The 21,970-nt window shown below is 45.2% G+C and overlaps 2 protein-coding genes across 8 annotated transcripts in view; one reads left to right on the top strand and one right to left on the bottom strand.

The window, feature by feature from the left end:
- The window catches only part of HABP4 (hyaluronan binding protein 4), a 39,885-nt gene extending 34,129 nt beyond the window's left edge, over positions 1-5,756 (bottom strand). For 3 of the 6 annotated variants that reach the window (XM_069961743.1, XM_069961734.1, XM_069961733.1), the window contains exon 1: positions 5,693-5,756. In XM_069961743.1, the coding sequence (XP_069817844.1) occupies positions 5,693-5,741 (49 nt within the window). In that variant the 5' untranslated portion in view covers positions 5,742-5,756. The other 3 variants (XM_069961737.1, XM_069961742.1, XM_069961735.1) reach the window with 3 other exon arrangements.
- ZNF367 (zinc finger protein 367) lies at positions 5,677-15,031 on the top strand. Of its 2 annotated transcripts, none has more exons than XM_069961745.1 (5): positions 5,677-6,398; positions 10,566-10,716; positions 11,679-11,798; positions 12,169-12,307; positions 13,116-15,031. In XM_069961745.1, exons 1-5 carry the CDS (start codon positions 6,060-6,062, stop codon positions 13,351-13,353), a joined length of 987 nt encoding a protein of 328 aa, XP_069817846.1. In that variant the 5' UTR covers positions 5,677-6,059; the 3' UTR covers positions 13,354-15,031. The 2 variants fall into 2 exon arrangements, with proteins under 2 accessions (XP_069817846.1, XP_069817845.1); XM_069961744.1 differs by having other exon boundaries at positions 5,680-6,452.
- Positions 15,032-21,970: the final 6,939 nt, after the last annotated feature.

Raw genomic sequence — 21,970 nt, forward strand, 5'->3', positions numbered from 1 at the left:
TTTTTCACCTTATTTGGGTTTTTTTCATAAAGATTTGTTATGAGTATCGACTCCAATTTACCAGAAATGTAAAGTACAATATGTCACGAGAAAACAATCTCAGAATCAGCCGGATAGGTAAAAGCATCCCGAAGTTATTAATGACTAAAGTGACACTGGTCATATTCATAAAATTTGTCTCTGTCATTAAGGCCATTTCAGGCTCTGTCCTTAAGGGGTTAATAGTGTGTGAACATAGCCTTTCTGTGTTTTCAAGCCACTTATGTTTTTTTTGGTTGAAAACTACTGAGCAAAAATACTGTGTGGGGACGCAGAACATGTGTGCTGTCACACAATAGGCCATAAAAGCTGCATGAAAATTCATTGTGTGAACATGCCCTGAGATCGGATCAACATTTCATTATAGTGCTTGAAAAGCACTATATTGTAATCCGTAGTCTTCTTCTTCTTCCAGCCATTTTTCTCCGTGTAATACAGCCCAAATAGCCTTGCGCACAGACTCTGTTCAAACTGCGTTTCGAAGCCCTCGGCGGTGTGAGGTGTGCTATCTATCTTTCGTTTCGATCGGATTTTTCGTTTTTGAGAAATTTACGTTTAAAGACCCGTAATTTCCCATAGAAAATAATGACCCATTGGAAATAATGGCCACACTCTAACCGCTAACAGCAAATCACAGCACATATGCAAATAGCTAAAATATAGCAGCCAATAGGAACTCTAAGGTCTTGTCAGGCAATGTATCACAACATCCACAGTCACATGTCCACTATTGGCCAATAGAAGATGTAATATATGGAAGGTCCTTAACGATTTTGTCTCACTGACATGAGTAAGATTTTCATGGTAACCGAGCAATGATCTTTATAAGTAGCAGAGCCGCTCTTAAAGGGACCCAAGTCGCTTTTAAAGGGACGGGACCAAAGTCGCTCTTAAAGGGACGAGACAAAAGTCGCTCTTAAAGGGACGGGACCCAAGTCGCTCTTAAAGAGACGGGACCCAAGTCACTCTTAAAGGGACGGGACCCATGTCGCTCTTAAAGGGACGGAAGCTATGTCGCTCTTAAAGGGACCCAATTCGCTTTTAAAGGGACGGGACCAAAGTCGCTCTTAAAGGGACGGGACCCAAGTCGCACTTAAAGGGACGGGACCCAAGTCGCTCTTAACCCTTTAAGGATGGGCCAATTTTCGTTTTTGTGTTTTCGTTTTTTTCCTCCTTGTGTTTAAAAGGCCATAGCACTTGCATTTTTCCACCTAGAAACCCACATGAGCCCTTATTTTTTGCGTCACTAATTCTACTTTGCAATGACAGGCTGAATTTTTGCATAAAGTACACTACGAAACCAGAAAAAAAATTCAAAGTGTGGTGAAATTGAAAAAACAAAACAAAAACGCATTTCTTTTATTTGGGGGGAATGTGTTTTTACGCTATTCGCCCTGGGGTAAAACTGACTTGTTATATATGTTCCGCAAGTCGTTACAATTACAACGATATATAACATGTATAACTTTTATTGTATCTGATGGCCTGTAAAAAATTCAAACCATTGTTAACAAATATACGTTCCTTAAAATCGCTCTATTCCCAGGCTTATAGCGCTTTTATCCTTTGGTCTATGGGGCTGTGTCAGGTGTCATTTTTTGCGCCATGATGTATTCTTTCTATCGGTACCTTGATTGTGCATATACGACTTTTTGATCGCTTTTTATTAAATTTTTTCTGGATTTGATGCGACCACAAATGCGCAATTTTGCACTTTGGGATTTTTTTGCGCTTACTCCGTTTACCGTGCGAGATCAGGAATGTGATTAATTAATAGTTCGGTCGATTACGCACGCGGCGATAGCAAACATGTTTGTTTATTTATTTACTTTTATATAAAACATGGGAAAAGGGGGGTGATTCAGACTTTTATTAGGGGAGGGGATTTTTACTAATAACAACACTTTTTTTTTTTTTTTTTACACATATACTAGAAGCCCCCCTGGGGGACTTCTAGTATATACACTTTGATCTCTCATTGAGATCTTTGCTGCAGCCAAAAACAAACGAGTGCCGAGCTGGGGTCGGCGCCATCTTGGAGCGGACCCCGGCCGGCAGGGCCGGCGTCAGCACCTGGCATACTCGGGCAAGTGCCGGGGCCCACGGCCGCTCAAGGGGCCCCCGACACTTGCCCAAGCAGTGAAACAGATGCCCGCCGCATCACCGACCCCCAGGGGAGCGGGTGCTGCCGACCCCAAGTCCGGGGGAGGGCTGGAGGGACTGGGGAAGGACCTGCCGTGTTTTCTGCACTGGGGAAGGACCTGTGGTGACGTCATAAGGGGGCGGGACTGAGAACGGGAGAGGCTGCATATGGATGAAGGACCTGTGGTGACGTCATAAGGGGCGGGGCTGAGAACGGGAGAGGCTGTATATGGATGAAGGACCTGTGATCATTGTCATGTGACATGAGGAGGCGGGGCTCACTAATACCTTCCCTCTGTATGCTGTGAGTTTTAGTCCTTCTCTTATATCTCCTTCTGTAATGGCCTCTAATCTCCCATAATAACAGGCTGGCCATGCTGGGAGTTGTAGTTCTCCTCATATCTCCTCTTGTAATGGCCTCTGATCTCCCATAATAAGAGGCTGTCCATGCTGGGAGTTGTAGTCCTCTTATATCTCCTCCTGTAATGGCCTCTGATCTCCCATAATAACAGGCTGTCCATGCTGGGAGTTGTAGTACTCCTCTTAAATCTCCTCCTGTAATGTCCTTTGATATCCCATAATAACAGGCTGGACATGCTGGGAGTTGTAGTTCCCCCTGGTATACCTCATGTAATGTCTCTTATTGTAACTCCATTCTAGCCTGCTCTATGGTGAAGAAGCTAGAATACAGACTCCAGGGGGACAACCTCCTTCTAGCACCTCCATTCTAGTCCATTCTAGCATGAATGCGCTCTCACCAACAGGCGCAGAGCGATGACGTCATCACGCCTGCTGGTGGATCCACAAGGCGCACACAAGGGAGAAGAGGACCCGTCCCCCGGATTAGTGAGTATGTTTTTTTTTGTGCTGAGGGAGATCAGGGGGCATTTCTATGGGGCAGAGCAGGGAGCATTACTATGGGGACAGAGGGCATTATTACTATATGGGGGGCACAGCATGGGACCCACAAACCTCCTTACTTTACTGCACATGACACCAAACAGCGGAGTTACTACTGTATAGGAGCCTATGGGTGGGAAAAAGGGAAGGAAGTTGCTGGAAAAATGTGGAGCCTAACATGTTTGTCTGACAGGTCCCCAAGAGATGAATTGTAGCTGAAAGAAATCATCATGGAGGTCTGGGCCAGATGGAGAGGAAACGGAGAGCGATCGCCTCAGATCAAAGAAGACGTCACCTGTGAGTTACTGGATTACGTTTTTTTTCGATATTTTGTCAAACTTTATTTGGTAGGTGTGCCCCGAGGTGTGCTAGGTGTGCCCCGAGGTGTGCTATACAAAGGGGCCCGCTGAGGCTCTCTCGCCCAAGGGCCCACAAAAACCTGGAGCCGGCCCTGCCGGCCGGCAGCAGGTACACAGATCGCTCCTCCAAGACAACGTCCTGGAGGAGCGATCTCCCCCACTAGACACCAGGGAAGTGCTGCAGCCGGTAATCGGAGGCAGCTGTCAACTCGTTTGTTTTCGGCTGCAGCAGCAGCAGCAGCAGAAAGCAAACGAGTGCCAATCTCATTGATCTTTGCTGTATAAGTATACAGTAAAGATCTCAATGAGAGATCAAAGTGTATATACTAGAAGTCCCCCAGGGGGGCTTCTAGTATATGTGTAAAAAAAAAAAAAAAAAAAAAAGGATTGTTATAAGTAAATAGCCCACTCCCCTAATAAAAGTCTGAATCACCCCCCTTTTCCCAGGTTTTAAATAATAGTAAATAAATAAACATGTTTGCTATCGCCGCGTGCATAATTGCCCAAACTATTAATTTATCACATTCCTGATCTTGCACGGTAAAAGGCGTGAACGCAAAAAAATCCCAAATTGCACATTTTTGGTCGCATTAAATTCAGAAAAAATGTAATAAAAAGTGATCAAAAAGTCGCAATCAAGGTACCGATCGAAAGTAAACATCATGGCGCAAAAAATGACACCTGACATGGCCCCATAGATCAAAGGATAAAAGTGCTGTAAGCCTGGGAATGGAGCGATTTTAAGGAACATATATTTGTTAACAATGGTTTGAATTTTTTACAGGCCATCAGATACAATATAAGTTATACATGTTATATATCGTTGTAATCGTAACGACTTGAGGAATATGAATAACAAGTCAGTTTTACCCCAGGGCGAATGGCGTAAAAACACATACCCCCCAAATAAAAGAAATGAGTGTTTTTTTTTTTTATTTCACCACACTTGGACAACTGGATTTGCAGTGTACTTAATGCAAAAATTCAGCCTGTTATTGCAAAGTACAATTAGTGACGCAAAAAATAAGGGCTCATGTGGGTTTCTAGGTGGGAAAATGTAAGTGCTATGGCCTTTTAAACACAAGGAGGAAAAAAAGAAAACACAAAAACGAACTTGCCTGTGAAAATCATGTGCAAATCAAAACTCGCATGTAAAGATCGCACCAAACACGCAGCAAGAATACACATAAATTGACTTGATAGCAATCAGTATCACTGTGGATTTATGTGCGAGAAATTCACAGCGATAAATACGGTACGTGTGAACAGACCTTTAGTGTGAAGAAACCCCAGCCCCTACATGACGTGACTCCATTAGAATCAATGGAACCCTATCATAGAGGGGCTGGGGTTTCCTCCCACTAAGGGTGGGTCGACCCACCTCCAGTGCTTCAGCCTGGGCCTGGTGGTACAGTCACTTTAAAGTTTCTCTTGAAGGGAAGTCACTGGTAAAGGGGCGCTTTTTTCAAGCACTATGGGGGAGATTTATCAGACATGGTGTAAAGTGAAACTGGCTCAGTTGTCCCTAGCAACCAATCAGATCCCACTTTTCATTTTCCAAAGAATCTGGAAGGAATGAAAGGTGGAATCTGATTGGTTGCTAGGGGCAACTGAGCCAGTTTCACTTTACACCATGTTTGATAAATCTCCCCCTATGTATTTTCCTGGAAATGCAAATCTAGTTGTGGATTGTTGTCTTCCATACCGATTTGGGCTGATCTGCAATAAATCTGCATTTGTGAGACACGTGCTGTCAGTCTTCATTCACACGTTTTATGTTTGCCTGGAGTAAATGTGGCGATTTATTTTCCTGTCAGAAAAAGCAAAACCGAACTTCATGTTCCTGTCCTGTGAGAAATCTCTGCATATATGTTACGGTGGTAGGCTTGATATGGAGATATTATATATATATGTGTATGTCTGTGTATATATGACAGGGAGGGAGTGACACATGTCCCAGCACACAATACTTCTATTGTACGCCTCTTGTAACTAGAAACATCTTGAGCCATAAACGCGGGAGTACCTCACGAAAAATCTGGCGCCAGTTGTTAATTTCAAAACCCACCTACTCGGACCATCATCCCCATTGGTGTTCATATGTGTCAGTCATAGCCGTATTCCCGCCCACTGTCACCTCCTTCACTCCCATTGGCTGACATGTTACGTAGGCACTGAAAGAGGCAGTGACGTATCCCTTTCATTGAAGGATGAGAATGTGTCAAAATAGAGGGAAAAAAAATGTCACCCACCACCACCAATCATAGGGCCAGTTTGGATTCGGCACACGGCAAAGTGCATGACGTTACTCTCAGCCAATAGAATTCCTCGATACTCGTCACAGTCTTTGTAACGTGAGCTGCTATTGGGCGTGAGATCCGCCCGTCCTGAAGCACTCGGGATCGCGCCCGGAGAGAGGAAAATGATTGGCTGTCGTCAGGCGCGAAATCTAACGCGGGAAAAAGAGAAGGACCGGGCAGCCGCCTCCTCTCATCCATCACCCGCCGGTCTGCGCTCCGTGACAGCGGCCGGTGGTTTTCATCCAACCGAGAGGTCTTCGGATGGGTAGTGAGGTCAGGGCCTCCGAGGGCAAAGAGGAATCCGCCGAGTGTTTGCAGCATGATGTCTGATGTGTGCCCGGCTCCTGTCCCGCAGTGTCCCTCATCTCAAGACGCGTCTCCTCCCCGCCGGGTCCTGGTGTCCGTAATCAAGGCGGTATCCCCGTCCTCCGCCCACACTCCGCTCAAGCCACGCCGCCCGCCCTTCTCCGCCGGGACCCCGGGAGCGACTCCGCTCAGCCCCGTCCCGACCAGCCCCGGCTTCAGCGACTTCATGGTGTACCCGTGGCGTTGGGGAGAGAACGCGCACAACGTCACCCTGAGTCCCGGGCCGCCCGCCAGACACCAACCGCCTCCTGCCGAGCCCGGCCATGGCGCCCGGGATACCGTCCATGATATGGTGAGGACCGGGGCTGCGGGGGGCGGCGGCGCCGGGGAGGACGGCTCTATGAGGGTAAGTGACAGCGGTGCCTCTGATAGAGAATAACATGGAGGCTTATAAGGGACTGGGGGAGAGAGCGCACCGTATGTGGGACTGGGGGGGAGAGCGCACCGTATGTGGGACTGGGGGAGAGAGCGCACCGTATGTGGGACTGGGGGAGAGAGCGCACCGTATGTGGGACTGGGGGAGAGAGAGCGCACCGTATGTGGGACTGGGGGAGAGAGCGCACCGTATGTGGGACTGGGGGAGAGAGCGCACCGTATGTGGGACTGGGGGGGAGAGCGCACCGTATGTGGGACTGGGGGGGAGAGCGCACCGTATGTGGGACTGGGGGGGAGAGCGCACCGTATGTGGGACTGGGGGGGAGAGCGCACCGTATGTGGGACTGGGGGGGAGAGCGCACCGTATGTGGGACTGGGGGGGAGAGCGCACCGTATGTGGGACTGGGGGGGAGAGCGCACCGTATGTGGGACTGGGGGGGAGAGCGCACCGTATGTGGGACTGGGGGGGAGAGCGCACCGTATGTGGGACTGGGGGGGAGAGCGCACCGTATGTGGGACTGGGGGGGAGAGCGCACCGTATGTGGGACTGGGGGGGAGAGCGCACCGTATGTGGGACTGGGGGGGAGAGCGCACCGTATGTGGGACTGGGGGGGAGAGCGCACCGTATGTGGGACTGGGGGGGAGAGCGCACCGTATGTGGGACTGGGGGGGAGAGCGCACCGTATGTGGGACTGGGGGGGAGAGCGCACCGTATGTGGGACTGGGGGGGAGAGCGCACCGTATGTGGGACTGGGGGGGAGAGCGCACCGTATGTGGGACTGGGGGGGAGAGCGCACCGTATGTGGGACTGGGGGGGAGAGCGCACCGTATGTGGGACTGGGGGGGAGAGCGCACCGTATGTGGGACTGGGGGAGAGAGCGCACCGTGTGTGGGACTGGGGGGGAGAGCGCACCGTATGTGGGACTGGGGGGGAGAGCGCACCGAATGTGGGACGGGGGGGGAGAGCGCACCGTATGTGGGACTGGGGGGGAGAGCGCACCGTATGTGGGACTGGGGGGGAGAGCGCACCGTATGTGGGACTGGGGGGGAGAGCGCACCGTATGTGGGACTGGGGGGGAGAGCGCACCGTATGTGGGACTGGGGGGGAGAGCGCACCGTATGTGGGACTGGGGGGGAGAGCGCACCGTATGTGGGACTGGGGGGGAGAGCGCACCGTATGTGGGACTGGGGGGGAGAGCGCACCGTATGTGGGACTGGGGGGGAGAGCGCACCGTATGTGGGACTGGGGGGGAGAGCGCACCGTATGTGGGACTGGGGGAGAGAGCGCACCGTATGTGGGACTGGGGGAGAGAGCGCACCGTATGTGGGACTGGGGGGGAGAGCGCACCGTATGTGGGACTGGGGGAGAGAGCGCACCGTATGTGGGACTGGGGGGGAGAGCGCACCACCTTATGTAATATAGTACTGGTGTATAATGCTGCACCTGATATGGCGCCGGTGTTTAATGCTCCACCTGATGGGAGAACAGCTGGGGTTCTGTGTACAGTGGATATTTGCAGTCAGGCAGCAGATCTTTGGGGTTGGTGCTGATCTCGTACACTATTTGTCTATTAAAGAGAACCAATCACCGAAAATTAACTGTCCCTATAATAAAAGATTATCTCTCCCTAAATCTATTCCTGAAGATACAGACTGCCTGTGCAGTCTGTATCTTATGCTTTTACCTAATCCTGTAAAGCGGAGCAGTAAGGACGGGGGCGGCCATCTTGATGACGTCACAGTGGTGCGTTCCAGCGCTGGAACGCAAGGGACGTAATCAAGATGGCGCCCGGCTTTACTGCACCGCTACAGAGGACTGGGTAAAGTATAAGATACAGACTGCAAAGGCAGTCTGTATCTTCATGTAGTTTATTTCTGAAGATAGACTGCCTGTGCAGTCTGTATCTTATACTTTACCCAGTCCTCTGTAGCGGTGCAGCTAAGCCGGACGCCATCTTGATTACGTCCCTTGCGTTCCAGCGCTGGAATGCACCAGTGACGTCATCAAGATGGCCGCCCCCGCCCTTACTGCTCCGCTATACAGGATTAGGTAAACGCATAAGATGCAGACTGCACAGGCAGTCTGTACCTTCAGGGACATACTAATAGGCCCAGTTAGAATAGACATACACAGTGATCTCGCGCTGTATAGCGCGGGATCACTGTGTATTTACAGAGCGGCAGCAAAGGCTCATGGGAGCCCTTCCCGCCGCTCGGCATGCCGGGAGCTTCCTGTCTCGCGCCGGCTCTTTTGAAAAGAGCCGGCGCGAGACAGGAAAAGAATGTGTATATTGTAAAATCACGGGCATAAAAGTAAATAATTCCAATTACAAATATTAATAAAATATTAATTTACAGCTAATTAGCAAAAAAAAAAAATTAAAATTTCGGCCATGATTGGTTCTCTTTAAAAGGGAGCTTCGGCTTTGAATACATCCCGGCAGAAGACAGGTTAGCTAAGACTCGGCACAACATTGGGACAGAGCAGATTGGTGCCTGCTTCTCTGGAGAGGAGATCTTCGTGGTCCTATGCTTCCCTGGTTGATTTATGGTCATCACAGGCAAATTTCATGTGCGGAAAAGTGTCATGTAACCTGTTCACAAGGAAAGGGTGACAGGAAGGCAGGTTGGAGGAATTACTAAGCATCCAAAACCACAGAAAGTCACACAGCAAAAACACTGGAGGTGTTCCATTGGGTTTTTGCATAATATTTTTCTTCCTGAAACCTAGCCTAAGGTCTTAGTATGTGAGTACATGCAGCTGAATGGCTTTCTGTTACACACGTCAGCACTAGAATAGATAAGTAAAGCAAGATCAGTGGACTGCAGCAGATACTGTGTAGGGGTTTGAGTCCTGTGAGCTTTTCCAAATTCCGAAAATTAAAGGGCTTTTCTAGGCATTTACCATTAATGGCTGAACAACAGGTGTCGGCATTTCTCCAATCAGACATGGAAATACTATGTTGGGGTGGGATATATTTGTAGTCCTTATGTGCTGGACATTGCATGGTTTCTGCCTATATTATTGATATTTCATCGATACCATAAATGTGGTGGTCTTGATCATCCCACAGGTGGTTAGTAAGCACAGTCTCTAGATCACTCTGCTGGTTGTTTAGCACTGTGGTTTGGGGTGCCCACACATGGTGCAGCTAACTTATGGGAACAGCGCTATTTGCCTATATATCTCCTGTATCTGCTGTAAAAATGCAAGCAATAGTAAATCATACTGTGATGAAACTGTATAATGAACGAGCTGCCTAAAAGTGGCTGTTAACCATCAAACTGGCATTGTAGCAAGCCAAGTGATGAAAATCCTGATACATTGTGTGGGTCTCAGGAGTAAGAACCAGTACAATCAGTAACTTTTTGACATGGCCTTGTTTATGTAAAGTTACTGCAAGTTAAAGGGGTAGATAACTATGCAGCATATTTACCTTTCCCGCTTTGCGACCGCTGCCTGTTTCTGGGCCGCCCACTGCCAGCGTTTTGACAGCATCTGCATCTTGACATGATGATCCTACCGAATATGGCCGCTTAGCGTACACTGCATACTGTCTTAGTGTTTAATTCCAAAATGCTGATGGCGGCCCAGGAACTGCCAGCTGTGAAGGAGCAGAGCAAATAAATTTGCTGCACAATTAGTTCCCCCACAGCCTTAAATATATAAAAGCTGAGCTGTGATTGGCTGCTATGGGGCAAACAAATAAAATCTTGGTCAATGAGCACAATGATTAAAGGGGTTTTCCGGCATTAGACAACCTTTAATATGTCACCGCTGTTATCTAGAAAACAAAGTCTATGCTGACAGAGGAATGAGCTTCAGAATATCACTATGGGACAGGCAGCACTTTAAGCAGAGACCGCCACGCGGACTCCGCTTGAAGTTTCCACCATAATTCCGTAGTGTGCACATACACTTACATGGGATTTCCAGTCTGACTTGGTTCAAAAGTATTCTTCAGATTCCTCTAAAATACATCATTATAAGAAATAGAAGAATCCTGTTTTGAATGATGAACAAACTTGACATTGCGCTCTTCCTGTCTTCAAGTTTTATAGACATCTTCTTATACTCTTCTAGGATGGCATTAGACGTGGTCGTCCCAGGGCTGAAACGGTTAGAGACTTAATAAATGAGGGAGAGCACTCTTCCAGCAGAATTCGGTGCAATATTTGCAACAGAGTGTTTCCACGTGAGAAGTCTTTGCAAGCACATAAAAGGACTCATACAGGTGAGAACTTAATCGTTAGTTGCGAGCGTTATCATTTACTCCTGATCCCAGCAAAACAATGGGCAAAGTGCAATTACACTGAACGATTAGTGGAAAAACGCAGAACTTGAGCGAACGAATGTGGAATTACAGCTAACGATAATTTTAGGTTCAGATCTAAATCAACGACATACGAACGATTTTTCGCATGATAATCGTCCCGTTTAATAGGGCCTTTAGGCCTTATTCCCATGTTTCATGCACAGTCTGTATATAAGGACGGTGTGGAACGTATTATCAGAGTTCCTGGCATCATGTATCATTATGATGTGGGGAGCTCCAAACAGGTTTAATCTTCACAGGACTATACTTATGACAGCCACGCAGTAGTTTGTACAAGAAGAACCTGATCAGTTATCTAGCTAAAGTTGTATGTTTTTTAAATCTAGTGTATTGTTAGTTTTAGGATCATATTCTGAAGTTATTTCCTGAAATTGGAATACGGTTTTAAAATGTAATAGTATAGGTATCCAATAAGTTCTTTCTAATCCCACCATAGTACAGTGGTACCTTGGTTTAAGAGTAACTTGGTTTACAGAGTGTGCTGCATGTATGGGCCCACATGTGTCCTGCTTATCCCTTCATGCTCCCTGCAGTCTCTGTCCGCTCTTGTGTTTTCCATCCTCTCTATTACTGTACAGTAACTTATAATATCACATATCCAGCTGTTTCTGAATGTTTGTTTCATCTGTTTTACATGTTCAGAATAATAAATCATTATTTTTGGGGGGTGGAACCAATTGTCTGCATTTCTATGATTTCTTATGAGAAAATTTGCTTTGGTTTAAGAGTGGATTTGGATTACAAGCACAGACCCGGAACCAATTATGCTCGTAATCCAAGGCACCACTGTATTTTCTGCAGATCTTTCAAAAGTAGTAAGAATACACAAACAATATTCATTACTCTTGAATTGCTTCTAGGTGAGCGGCCTTACCTTTGCGACTACCCCGATTGTGGGAAAGCCTTTGTGCAGAGTGGGCAACTGAAAACACACCAGCGCCTTCACACAGGAGAAAAACCATTTGTATGTTCAGAGAATGGTAAGTCAGACTGTTTCGTAAATCCATACAACACAATGGAAAGTCTGATTGAAGACCTAGTACATCCCATTTCCTAATGCTCCTGGCATGTTTAGCAGGGTGTGTCCTGCCACTTTGCAAAATTCTCAAGATGTTAATCTAATCTTGGAGGTATTCTGGGGGGAAAAAAATCAGGCCTCACCTTGCAGGTGTAGAGCAGTTTTTGGACAATTCAGAGGACATGCAAAATACTAGCTTTATTGTACTGGGGTGAACTATTTTTTTTTTTTTTTTTTTTTTTTCCCTTCTGTAAGTTTGTGCCACTTTTACCAGAATTTCTTATAAACCCCTTTTTGTTGCTTTAATTATTTATGTATTAATTTTTTACCAGGCTGTATGAGTAGATTTACTCATGCAAATCGTCATTGCTCCAAGCATCCATATGCAAGACTAAGAAGAGAAGAACCAAGCAATAAAGGAAGCAAGAATCCAGCTGCTAACAACAAAGATACAGCAGAGTGGTTGGCAAAGTGAGCCTCAGTATTTCATTCATTTTTAATCTGTAAGGATGTTGTTGGCCTGTATGTTCTGCATTAGTTTTAGTGTATTTTAGTAGAAGTGTTTTCTCTCTAATCCATAGTCCATAAAATAGACTCATGATGGCAGGCGACCCCTGCTGTAACGATCAACAGCAGAGAAACATTCCATCCTTGTTTAGATGCTATGGTCAGAATGTGATTGAAGTGTTTAAAACATGGCCATGATTCTGTGACCGCGTCAGGATACGCTAAATAAAAATCCTGCAGGTACTCTTCTCTGATGTGAGTGGTAGACTGAATTCCTGGGAGCGCTGTTGACTGCATTGTAAGTGTGTTACATCAGAAGAGAATGGGTACCTGCAGGATTTTTTCAGTGTATCCACGGTCACAGAATGATGAGTACAATTTAGTTGTTTCTGGGCTTCTGTGACACAATCAGCGTCTGGATGATATAATGATGCTGGGAGAGAAGGAACTGTATCAATATGCACGGCACTGTCATTACAGCGTGGCAAATATCCATAAAGTTCCCCCACTCCCAGCATCTGTGATGATTATTACAGATGATAGTGATTATCAGATGCTGCCTGGGCAGGGGGGGCTCCGTTACAGGCATTCCACATCAGTGTTCTGTACGGAGTATGTGAATGCGGCCTCTGCTTTAAACAATAGAGAATATGTAGATAATTTCAAATGTGTGTTCCCAAACAAGAATGTATTGTAGATTACTGAGGCAATACTTGACTATATAAGTACAGTGAAACCACGTTGAATATAACTTTCTAACTTTCTCCTGCAGACACTGGGAGAGGCAAGAACAGCTACCACCCACATTAAAGATGAAATCACTTCAAAAAGCAGACCAAGAGCAACAGGACCCTTTAGAATATCTTCAGTCTGACGAGGATGAAGAAGATGAAAAAAATGGTCCTCATTCTGCTGCACGTCGTCGTCTGCAGGAGCAGCGAGAACGTATGCATGGTGCTCTGGCTCTGATTGAACTAGCCAACTTGGCTAGTGCACAGTTGCGCCAGTAACCCTGCTGAGGCGTATGACATGTTCTACCCTAGCAGTATAAATGCCTTATTTTTCTTTCTTTGAGGGGAATGCTTTCTAGTGTGGGCCTCTTTTAGCTGAAACAAAAGGTTATTTAATACAGCTGTGGGTTTTAAGCTAAGCACCTTATTTGCTTAACATAGGCTGCTATCCTGTAGAATTTTTTTTATGAAGAATGTTGTTGCTTCCTAAATATGGAAGTAAGAGAATTGCACTTTTTTATGGTAAAGATAGTTGTAAAGTGTTTTTATATAAATAATATTTTGTAAATACAGAACAGTACAAAGCAAAGATGGTTTCTGCATCTGTGAAAATGCTGAATTTTACAAGCTTAAAGAAGCACTCCCCCTTGTCCTGCTTTCTGATCATGTGACTGCCTCTGACAGTCTTCTATGCTTGGTGCATTTCAACAGACCTAAAGTCACTGTCTTATGTATCTCTGTGAGAAGCCAGAAGGCAGTGACTAGCCCAGGTGAGTAAGTTACCACCTTAAAGCAGAGGGGAGAGGTGCTGCTTTAGAGGTGCATTTTATTTGTTTTGTCTCTAGGATTATACATTTTATCCTTGGAGACAGGGCTGAGCCTTAGACATTGCAACCTGGACTAACAGTGAGAACAGAGCTCTGCTGATCAGTAGCAGTTCCAGTGTTTCAAGGATAGACAGTCATTGTATACACAAAAAAAACACCTTTTAACATGTTGACTTTTCTACTACTTTTCATTTCACCAGAAAACAGTCATGTTTTCAATTGCCTTCTTACCTGTAAGCTTGCATTTACACGTCCGTAGGGCCGCATAAATCTACGGACGTGTGAATGCAGCCTCAATTGATACACTTACAGTTATCAATAACTTAAGAAAATGGTATACAAGATAAGCTTGTAAAATAGAAAATTGTCCATATAATGGCCATGGATGCACAAAGGCTCTTGTTTTACTAAAGGGGTTGGGTAATGACATGGTGGTATTGATTTGTAGTAAACTATTTTTAGATGACCTGCAAACACTAAATCTTAATATTCAGCTTTTAGTTTTTTTAAATATATATATTTTTGCAAACTGCCAGGCTATGTTACTGTTTGCATAAAGCCACTTTATTGCTTTAACATGCCAAGGTGTGTGTGTGATACATTTGCGTTGACAAATAACAAATTTATTGGCTGATGACTAAAATGTTCGCTTAAAAATATTTGATCAGTAACTTGCCCAGTATAATTGAAGCAGGTAAAGTTCTTCCAGTCTCCTGTGTGGAATTACTAGAGATTTTTGTAAAGGTTTTTTTTCTTATTTATTTTCAAATGTCCAATTCCCTGTTCTAAAGTACGGCTGTCTGGTGCTCTGCCCACACTTGTCATAACCTCAGACAAAAATGTCTTTTCTAGAGCACCTGTAAGCCCGTCAATAGTTATGTACGTCACTTATGTTTTAAGCATCTGAAGCACTTGAAACCAGTATTTAAATGTTTTTCGTTACATTAATGATTTCCCATTTGGCTACTTGGTTAAATTGGGCAAAACATTTTTTTCAGCTAGAAGCTATAATACAACATTATGCACTTCCCAAAAATCATATCAAATATATTGATGTCATTTTTGTCTCATTTCACTTGCCGAGTTGCTAGTTTGGCATAAGTTTTAAGCATAAGTGTATTCAATGCTTTGAATAAACTGTAAAATACAAAGATTTATGTGAGATGTTTTATTTTGTCATGTTTTTTTTGCTTTATATGATCATTGTAGTTAGTTTTTTTAACTTGCATTCTGTAAGTTTCCTGTAAGAATCTGATAAAGTAAAAAGGTTGTCTCTGTCCTCCAACATTAGGAGGGATCACATGATGTAACGTGTGGCCGTTGGCGCTTCTGAACCGCCCTCCTCACCAAGGCCGCTCTGCCTGATGTGGATTCACAGCTTGTTTCCTGGTACTGGATAGCTGGGGCTTGCTGCCCAAGTGCTGCTGGCACTTCTGACTGTGTAGCTGGAGTGCTGATGGATTGTGGACCCCCTGTTGCTCCTCTGGTTGTGGGATGTGCTGAATCAATTATATGGCACTTGGCTGTAGGGCCTGGCCGTCCGGATGTAAAGCCACACCCATTCTCTCTCCCACACTGCATCTTGCGCAGAGGAGGGAGGATGCTAAACCCAATGTAAAAAGGTCGTTGTCAGCAACCCATTTCCATGTACTTATCCCTTCATGTCCTACCATATAGTGGCATAGGTAAGTGACAGTGCCCCCTTCCTTTCCAGGTAAACTTATCTGACTTTCTTGTCAAAATCCAGATACATTTCCAGACCCAAAGGCTTCTATTAGGGGAAAAAAATACTGAAGGGTGTCCTTCCAGGAAAATAGGTGAGGAAATTCTAGATCCTGTCCTATATTCAGTTGGAATTCTGGCATGGGTGTCCTTTTATAGAAGTTTATAGGAGCAGCTGGAATTTCAGACAGTTCCAGGAACTGCCTGGTGCTGCATCTGGCCCTAAACTATGCACTTCTAATCAGAAGCTCGTACAGCTAAATGTGGCACTTGTGTGCCGACAACAAGCTGGAAAGACTTGCTGCAAGTGAGTGTCTAGTACCTTCTATGTCTCTTACAAACATATAAAAGAACAGTACCTGGAACAGACCCTTGTGGCACAACACTTGTAACCAGTCTCTGCTCAGAATATACACCTTAAACAACCCTCTGATATCTATCCTTCAGCCAACAACAAATCCACTGAACTATTGAGGGATCCAATTCTCGCTAACATCTCTATCGGTTTTTTATGGTTACTGTATCAAAGGCTTTGCTGTAGTCCAGATAGGCAATATCCACGAAATCACCTTCATCCAACATTTGTGACATAGTCAAAGAAATCAATGAGATTAGTCTGACATGGTCTGGTTTGTGTCCATCAAAGTATTAATTTTTAGGTGAACAATTATCTTTTAGAAGTGTTTCCATAATTCTTACTACTACAGATGTGAAGCCAACAGTCACTGTGCTCTCCTTTTCTACCCTACCTGTGAATGGGTATAACAATGGCCATTCTCCAATAATCAGGAACAGCTCCTGTTAGGAGGGATTGGTTATAGAGATCGTCTAACCCATTCTGCTGAAAACAGTGAACAGAAGTTGCTATTCAGATGGTCAGCAATTGCCTTATCAATAAATGTATTTGTCCCCATTAGTTGTAATGCTGCTGATTTTCTTCTTGGTCACTAATGTCAAGAAGGTTTTAACAGATTTTGCCAATTCTTCCTCTTTTGGGGTTTTAGCAGCACTGATCTGCAACAGGGAGGTGAGAAGTTGAAAAAAATAAGTAAATACCACAGCTCTGGAGTATATTGCAGAAAGCTTCTGGGTTTTGTGACGTAAGACCTCCTGAGGCCAATAAGTGACCAAGTGGTGTCCCACCCCAACCACTGCTTGAGAGGGCCTGTAATATCCTAGAACATTTAAACCTGCTGCAAGAGCCCAATGAACCCAGCAGGGGAGCATGAGATGTGTGTTTGTTTTATAATTGCGCCATTTTCTTCTAACACTGAGCCATTATGCTTTATTTCTTCCATCTACAGAGGTTTTTTTATGGCTTGTTTTGTGCTCTTTCCATTGTACTTTGACACCATACATTTTACTGCAAAATGGAAAAAAAAAAAAAAAGTTTGAGGAGAAATAAAAAAAACTTGCAATTTATCCCACTTTGTGGGGGGGGGGGGGGGGGATTTTTTTTGTGTTCACCAGATGGATTACAATGATGCCCAAACTGTATATATTTATGTTTAAAAACTCAATATGTTCTGACCCTGAGATTTAATTTTATAACGTATACAGAGCCATTTAGAGGCTCCTTTTTTTGTGCCATAATATTTTGTTTTGCCATTTACAGCGCTTACTGTGTGGTTCAATAACATGAACAATGACGTACGTGGTGGACAACAGTTTAGTAGTGCAAAACCAGATACCAGATTTATTGGTGCATAATAATTTACAGGTGATAACTGTCCATTCCCAAGCTGTGGGAGTGCAGTATACACCTATTTTTACAGGAAATAGAAGAAATTCAAATATCAAAGATGTTTATAACTGGGGCTATCTTCTGAGGATCTCGTGGGGGTTGACACTTTATCAGTATTATCCATTAATAAATGATGGAGGCTGGGGACCCTTCTCTACTTGGCATCTAAAATCTAAACACATGCCCCCAATAGGAGACTCTGACAATATAGATCTTTGTAAGGATAGTCACACAGGTGTTGGAAAAACTGGAATACGCACCATGGACTAGATCCAATAACCTCACATCAGATGGAACAGCAAGCTCTACACGAACTGAAATACAAGAAAGAACTAGTCATCAAAAGTGCGGACAAAAGAAGAAAACCTGGGGATCATGGACTATAGACAGGGTGGACTATAAAACTCTGGAATCAGATCCCACAGATTCCAGAAAGGCCTTAAACTGATTCTACTGTAGAAAGGGCACTAAAAACACATAATCGATAGACAAGAATGTTTTTTTGCTTCCTATTTATCTACGCATAGCCACTTTCTATGGGCTACATAAGATGTAGACGGCATTGACAATTTGACAAGGAACCTTGTGATGAATTCCAATGAGGTTCTACAACCCTTTATCACCAATCTTCCCTCCTACATCAGGGACACAGTGGATCTACTATCTAAACTTAATGTCACCACAGTAGATCAGGGGGCTTACCTTTGCCGTATAGACGCAGAAGCTCCATACAGTTTGATCCCACACAGGCATGGACTAGCCACAGTAAAACTTTTTGAAAACCAGGAGCGCTTACTATCATAATCACAATAGCTTCATCATGGAAGCCCTTAGATTTATACTCTACCACCAGCTTAGGGGAGCCCTGTGCCACATATGCCAACCTGTTCCTGAGCTGGAGGGAAGACTCAATAGTTACATAGTTAATACGGTTGAAAAAAAGACACTTGTCTATCAAGTTCAACCAAGGAGGGGATGGATACAGGGAAGTCTTCAGAGAAAACGGTGAGAAGTTCCAGGACCACATCTTCCTCCAGGAACGCTATATACATGATTTCATCATCTGGACTAGCACTCTATGTTCATAGAGTTCATCACAACACTAATGGTGCATTTACACAGGCAGATTTATCTGACAGATTTTTGAAGCCAAAGCCAGGAACAGACCATAAAAAGGAAACCAGTCATAAAGGAAAGACAGAGCTTTCTCCTTCTTTCAAATCCATTCCTGCCTTTAGCTTCCAAAATCTGTCAGATAAATAATAAATAATAAATGCCTGTGTAAACGCACCATTAGGGTCCATTTACACAGAAAGATTATCTGCCAGAGATTTGAAGCCAAAGCCAGGAATGGATTTGAAAAAAGGAGAAATCACAGGCTTTCCTATATGACCTGATCTCTGTTTATGGTCTCTTTCTGGCTTTGGTTTCAAATCTTTGGCAGATAATCTGTCAGATAATCTTTCTGTGTAAATGGACCCTTAATCAGAACAGCATCAATCTAAAATTTCCTCACAAGTCAATAAATCACAAATGTTTCCTGGACACTATAATTGAACTACAGAACAGGAAGATAAATACAAAAGCCTACCAGAAACCTACTACTGGTAACAGCCTGCTCTACTGGGAAAGTCACCAACCTGAGAGCCTAAAGAAAGGTATTCCAAAAGGTCAATACCTGAGAATCCAAAGGAATTGCAGCACTGAGGAATCCTTAAAAGGAGACCTGTCACCCCCCCGTGCCGGGGTGACAGGCTCCCGACCCCCAGTTAGATCCCCTTATACGTACCTCATCCCGCCGAGTCCCGCTGCTGGAGCCGGTCCCGGGACGGAGATATCCCGGTCAGAAGACTGTGCGCGCGCGCTCTGGAGAGATTCGGCGTCCATAGAGAATGAATGGAGCCGGACTCATCTCTGCAGCACGCACACGGCTCCATTCATTCTCTATCGACGCCGGACCTCTCTCCAGAGCGTGCGCTCCGCCTTCTGACCGGGTTATCTCCGTCCCGGGTCCGGCTCCAGCAGCGGGACTCGGTGGGATGAGGTACGTATAAGGGGATCTAACTGGGGGTCGGGAGCCTGTCACTCCGGCACGGGGGGTAACAGGTCCTCTTTAAGAAGGAAGCAGATGTCCTACACCAAAAATTCAAAGACCAGGGTTACCCCAGCCGGGTACTAAAGGGGACCTACAAATTTGCTAAAAGTAAGAACCGACAAGAACGTCTATTCCTGAAGAAACTGATACCACCATAGAAGATAGAATCATCTGCCCCTTTGATAATGCAGCTTCACAAGTCCGTGTTGTTGAAAAATTCCGGCCTTACTTTCAAGCAGATGAACTTAGTCAGTTTAGTAACACCCCCCCCCACCCACCCACCCCAAAACCCTTAGCCTCTATAGAAGGGGACGTAACCTAGGGGGACCATCTTACTAAAAGACACTACATCCCACCCATAACTCAACAGAATACCTGGCTCAACACCTGGATTAGAGGTACCTAACAAATGCGGCACATGCAAAGCATGCAATTACATGTTTGTCTCCGAAAAACCATGAGATAAAATATATACCAACAAACACTTGACTAACTGTAAATCCTCAGGGGTATCTATTTGGCCGCTTGCCGCACTCCTATGTTGGGAAAACCACCAGGGAACTACGGAGAAGAAGGACATCAACCACTCTAGACCTAAACCCCTAGCCTCTCACATGAGGTCCCAGCACCCTCAATATCCTTTTGACTGGACCTACAAAGTAATTGAAGTTATTAAAGCCCACATCAGAGGATGCAACATGATAACTTACTACTCCGCAAAGAGGCTGAGTGGATTCTTCGTTTAAAAACCCATGAAGCGGCCTTAAAGGGGTTATCCAGCGCTACAAAAACATGGCCACTTTCCCCCTAGTGTTGTCTCCAGTTTGGGTGGGTTTTTGAAACTCAGTTCCATTGAAGTAAATGGAGCTTAATTGCAAACCACACCTGAACTGGAGACAACAGTAGGGGGAAAGGTGGCCATGTTTTTGTAGCGCTGGATCTCCCCTTTAACAACTAGCTTTTCCTCCCCTGCTTCATTTACTAATTGTGACCCTCTTAGCCCACTCTCTGAAACAAATCCATTCCTTCTTCTTAACATATCCTACATCCACAGCACCATTCCTTTATCTACTTACAGCGCTTATTATCAAGCTATATAGCGTATCCCTCATAGTCCATACTCTCATATTAGGCATCATACTAATTACCAACACTAGAGGCCACTAGAGTACTATATTGGTCCATATACCTTGTCTACTTCTATAGGACAGCGTGTACAAATAACATTTTTCTATTTCATTTATCCAATTGACCTCACTATTTTTCATCTGCTGTCACCCTCGTTGCGGCAGCACTGTGTAGGTGCATAGAGGTGATGTAACTCCTCACGACGACACACCCCCTGCGTATACACACTCTCACCAGATGCCGATAGACATCAGCTACTCTACATCATTTAGTAATTAACCTGCTCTTACCACCCAGCCTATTATATCTGTGGCTACCTTACCTGGACCCACCATCGACAGGCTCCAGCACCTAGCAACATACAAGTAAGTGATCTGGGCCAGCCAGTCTCAGCCTTTGCCTTCATATTTATCAATGACAATGCTGGAATTCTGTCTGAAGAATTATCATAAACACTGATTTTTTTTTAATGTTTTCTCATCAACCCCGTTAAAGACCCATGACATATATTTATGGCACTGCTGGGGGGGGGGGGGGGGGGGGGGGGGTCAGATAGGAGCCACACCATGACCCCGCTCTGAATGGTTGCGATCCCAGCTGCTATTTGCAGCCGGGGACCGTGACTGTTGGCAGCCACTTTCCGATTGCCGTGCCCGCTAATTAGGACATTTATATGTCAAACATGACAGCTGCGTTTAGATGCCTTCTAAACGGTCTCCATGGTGGTCTAGTGGCTAGTGCAATCATGGAGGGGGGATCCCTCCCTCTCACCGAGCCAGGCCTCAGCGTCGGAATGACGCTGATCCCGGCTTGGTAATCTATAGATCTGGGCTGCAGCAGCCCAGAGTAATACAGCACTGATCTAATCAATCAGTGCTGTATAATGTATACGTGCAGTTGTATTAGAAGTAACCCAGGTTGACTTCAAGTTAATGTATATTAAAGGATCCTCACTTGCAAGTGCAACTAAGGGTCTTTTTAGACCCTCAGATTTATTGGTCACAGAGGCCACAAAGAGTGCCAATCAGCGAGATCGGCTTCTCGTGTGCAGTGGCTTAACACAGCATGAGAAATCGAGCAGATGGACTGCATGAACAATCTTTGTATCGCTCATACAGCCCTTGAAACTGACAGCACAGATATGTATATGTGATGACGATGCGCTGCCAGGGTGTTGTGATGCGGCAACTTGCTTGGGCCGGTTTGCTATCCCCAATGGTAGGTAACCTCCAGTAGTGTTTAGGGTCACTCGGGCACTTGTCATGGTAGCCTGTAGTGGTAGCAGAAGTATACCCGGGTAGTTGGTACCGCCACTCACAGAAAGGGGAAATAACTGAAGTATACGGTGGTGTGTGTTGGTGCAGGTGCTGACAGAACTGA

Source organism: Dendropsophus ebraccatus, chromosome 3, assembly GCF_027789765.1.
Source record: "Dendropsophus ebraccatus isolate aDenEbr1 chromosome 3, aDenEbr1.pat, whole genome shotgun sequence".
Lineage (NCBI taxonomy): Eukaryota > Metazoa > Chordata > Amphibia > Anura > Hylidae > Dendropsophus > Dendropsophus ebraccatus.